This window comes from Cryptotermes secundus, unplaced genomic scaffold (assembly GCF_002891405.2).
Source record: "Cryptotermes secundus unplaced genomic scaffold, Csec_1.0 scaffold166, whole genome shotgun sequence".
Taxonomy (NCBI): Eukaryota; Metazoa; Arthropoda; class Insecta; order Blattodea; family Kalotermitidae; genus Cryptotermes; species Cryptotermes secundus.
The window spans coordinates 643,089-646,710 of NW_019720562.1; the positions used below are offsets into that span (position 1 = coordinate 643,089).

A 3,622-nucleotide genomic window follows, 5' to 3' on the forward strand; every position below is an offset into this window, starting at 1 on the left:
GTACATTATTAACATTACAGAATCCACATATTCCTGCCAGTTTTAATATGTATTTTGTAATCAACAAGTGTGTAACCCCGGTCAAAGTTTGACACTTCTCGGGCCATTATCTCCGTAACCGTTCAACTTTGGACATAGGTGTTTTGGGTTATATCGGCATACTTTAACATAAGGAACACCCTCCCGAAGTTTGGCACATTCCTCCTGGGACACCCTGTATATGTATGTATAAGGCAAAATTCAGATCTGTAGTCTCTTAAATAGATTTCTACAGGAATTATGGGATTTGACACCCATCACAATTCTAACAATTTTCTTTTGCAATGTAAATACCTTTTTACTGTCAGATTAATTACCCCAGAAAATTATTCCATACTTCAGTAAAGAGTGAAAATAAGCAAAATAGACTGATTTGAGAATGTCAGTGTTACTAGTATGTAACATGAATCTAACTGCATAACATGCTCTACTTAACTTTGGAATCAACTGATTGATATGGTTTTTCCAGTTTAAATGATTATCAATTTGCAAGCCAAGGAATTTTGTGTTTACTGCTTCTTCTTTATATTAACATTATATCGTATGTTTAATGGATATTGTGGTGAGTTTTTTTGTTATAAATTTTATTACATTTGTTTTCTTCTAGGTTCAGTGACAGCTTGTTTGCAGAAAACCATTTACTCATTTGCAAAAGAACCTTGCTTGATAACATGCAGAAATCATCTAAATTTTTACCAGAAACTATAACACTAGTGTCATCTGCAAATATTATAGGTATTGATGAGGTATTTAGTGTAGGAGGGAGGTCGTTTATATAAATTATGAAAAGCAAAGGCCCCAAAATTGACGCCTGTGGAACTCCATGTTTTATTATTCCCCAGTTATGAATGTAGTTATATGATATAGGTGAGATTGTAAATACTAATAGGTTCAGTTTTATAAAATGTGGTACATTTTGGCGGTAAATAGTATTATTGGAACATTCACATTGTATAAAAATAACAGAATATTTTTCATGCTTTATTAATAACAGTTAGAATATACAAAGCTATAATTTTGCATGTGATTCTGTATGGGTGTGAAACTTGATCTCTGATATTAAGGGAAGAGCATAGACTGAGGGTGTTTGAGAACAGGGTGCTAAGGAGAAATTTTGGATCAAAGAAGGATGAGGTGATGGGAGGTTGGAGAAAACTACATTATGAGGAGCTTCATAACTTGTACTCTTCTCCAAGTATAATTAGAATGATGAAGTCAAGGAGGATGAGATAGGCAGGGCATGTAGCATGAATGGTGGAGAAGAGCTATTCATATAGAATATTGGTGGGAAAGCCAAATGGAAAGAGACCACTAGGAAGACTTAAGACATTACTGGGTGCATAATATTAAAGTGGATCTAAAAGAGATAGGATGGGATGGTATGGACTGAATTGATCTGACTCAGGATAGGGACCAGTGGAGGACTCTTGTGAACATGGTAATGAACTTTTGGGTTCAATAAAATGCTGGGAAGTTCTTGAGTAGCTGCACAATTGGCGGCTTCTCAAGAAGGGTTCAGCTCCATGAGTGAGTGATCAATCTTTAGGTACTGTGTTCCCTATTGTTAAAAACAACCAACTTACCTAGGGTGAAACTTTCATAGTAATCAGAGTTACTTACAATGAATGTGTGGTGTAATTATTTTGCTTACCTTCTTGCTTACAGGCTGCAGAGAGGTGCAAGTGTTTGGAGCTGAAGAATGATAAAGAAAGTGTGAAGGAGGCATATGAAGTAGAAATTGAGAAGAAAAATCAGGAATTAAAGGATGTGCATACCTGTCTTGATGATGTAGCTGGAGAAAAGTTGGGTAAGGAGATGTAGTGTGAATAAAAAGAAGATTGTGATGTAACGCAGGTCAAGTTGTGTTGCTTGAAAGGGAAGACTAGTGCTTATTCATTTTTTTTGTGTTTTACTCTTATTTAGAGGAAGAATTTTTTTAAGTTATTTTAAGACAGCATTGCAAGGGGCCAGCATTTGGTTGTTTGTAGTGGCAGGAAGCCCGTAGACCTTTAAATTTGAGTCATATATAAAATATATTACCTCTAGTATACTGATACAAATATCTGTTCTGTGCAAATCAGAACTGTGAAGCAGAAGCCACAAATAAGAACTGGACCCATAAGACTCAGAAACATTTGCAGTATTTAATTGAATGCCATGAAATTTATGATATTTAAAAACTTGCTACTAAAGGTTTGCTAGATTGTATTAATATTGTGTACCACCATGGAGTCATACTAATTCCATATTTTTTAAAGTTATGTATTAGGTGTATGAAATCATTTGAAATATTTAGTAAGCAGTTTTCATAAACTTTTTTTTGACAAGATTTTCAGATTTCTTAACCCTTCAGTGCCATAGTTTGTGCGTGTCACTGAAGTCCGTACCTGGCACGCATAGTACAGTGCCAAGTTTCAGCTCGTATTTTGAACTGTTGTTTTTCATGTAAAGTAATTCTTCTGGTATGAAATTAAAGAGGAAATTTCAGGCTATCATTTTGTATATTCATTGTTCCACTTTGAACTTCCTGCAGCAGTTTTATTACATTTTAATTCTTTGAAAAAGTTTTCTACCTCAGCAGTTGGTGTGCTTAATACCATACAAATCTATCTTCATCCCTAGGGGAATTCTCATGAACTAAATATGTTAGATTGATACTATGTGCTGTCCTGCATGCTGATCGAATGAAAAGCTGAATCTCTTGTGGCATATTCTGACCAGTGTTACTTCTAGATTGGAATCCACAAGAAAACACCTGGAGAATCTACGACTTTGAGACGTGATGTTGATTCTAAAAAATGCTATGACTACCATGTAGCAAACGATAAACAGTTCACTGTATGAGTGGTACTACTGCAATTCCAATTTGTTCTATAAATATGCATGATGCAGTCTGGTTTTAGCATCCAAGGCCAGCTGTGAGCAGTGAAGTTGCTAGCTGTGTTTTGTCATGACCAGTGGATGATATATTTACTTCAAACCAAATCAGAACAAAGTTTCATGAGAATAGATAAATTGTCAATCAGAATTCACTTAATTGAGGGTAGACTCTGTGAAATATGCTAATGCTGTAGAACACAAAGTGCAGGGTTGACAATCGTCAGACAAACAGTCCCCTATCTAAGAGAAAGAAATTTTATAAGCAAGATTCTACCAACTGCAAGGAAATCAAGACCACAGAAACAGCTTGTTGTGTGTCAAAAACTGTGTGCTGGTGTGGCGTACGAAAGGGGACCCAAAAATAACCGGAACTGACCTGTTGCGTGCGCATGCTTTGTAGTTACGAGTTGTGCTGCTAGGTGGAGTTAGCTGGGGGTCTCCCGCGACTGTTAGTGAGCTGGCGTCAGTCTGAGTTAAGTGGTTTGTCTGTGGTGCTCTGTTGTGTGCGTTCCTGTTTCAACCCTTTGGCGATTAGTGAGATGGCTGACCAGAAGGAACAAAGAGTGTGCGTAAAAATTTGCTTTCTGTTAGGGAAAACTGCACTTCACTCTTCAAGTCGCAGCAAACATTCACGCGGTTTTCTCTTTGGTCATCTCCGAGCAAGCGAGGAACAAATTTTGCAGACACCTGTCTCATGTGCACA

General features: G+C 36.7%; 1 protein-coding gene across 1 annotated transcript in view; it reads left to right on the forward strand.

Annotated features, from left to right (window-relative positions):
- Positions 1 to 3,622, forward strand: part of LOC111868384 (early endosome antigen 1) — a 63,720-nt gene that overhangs the window by 48,861 nt on the left and 11,237 nt on the right. The window contains exon 14 of the mRNA XM_023858972.2: positions 1,705 to 1,846. Within this exon, the coding sequence (XP_023714740.1) occupies positions 1,705 to 1,846 (142 nt within the window). The remainder of the gene's footprint in view (positions 1 to 1,704; positions 1,847 to 3,622) is intronic.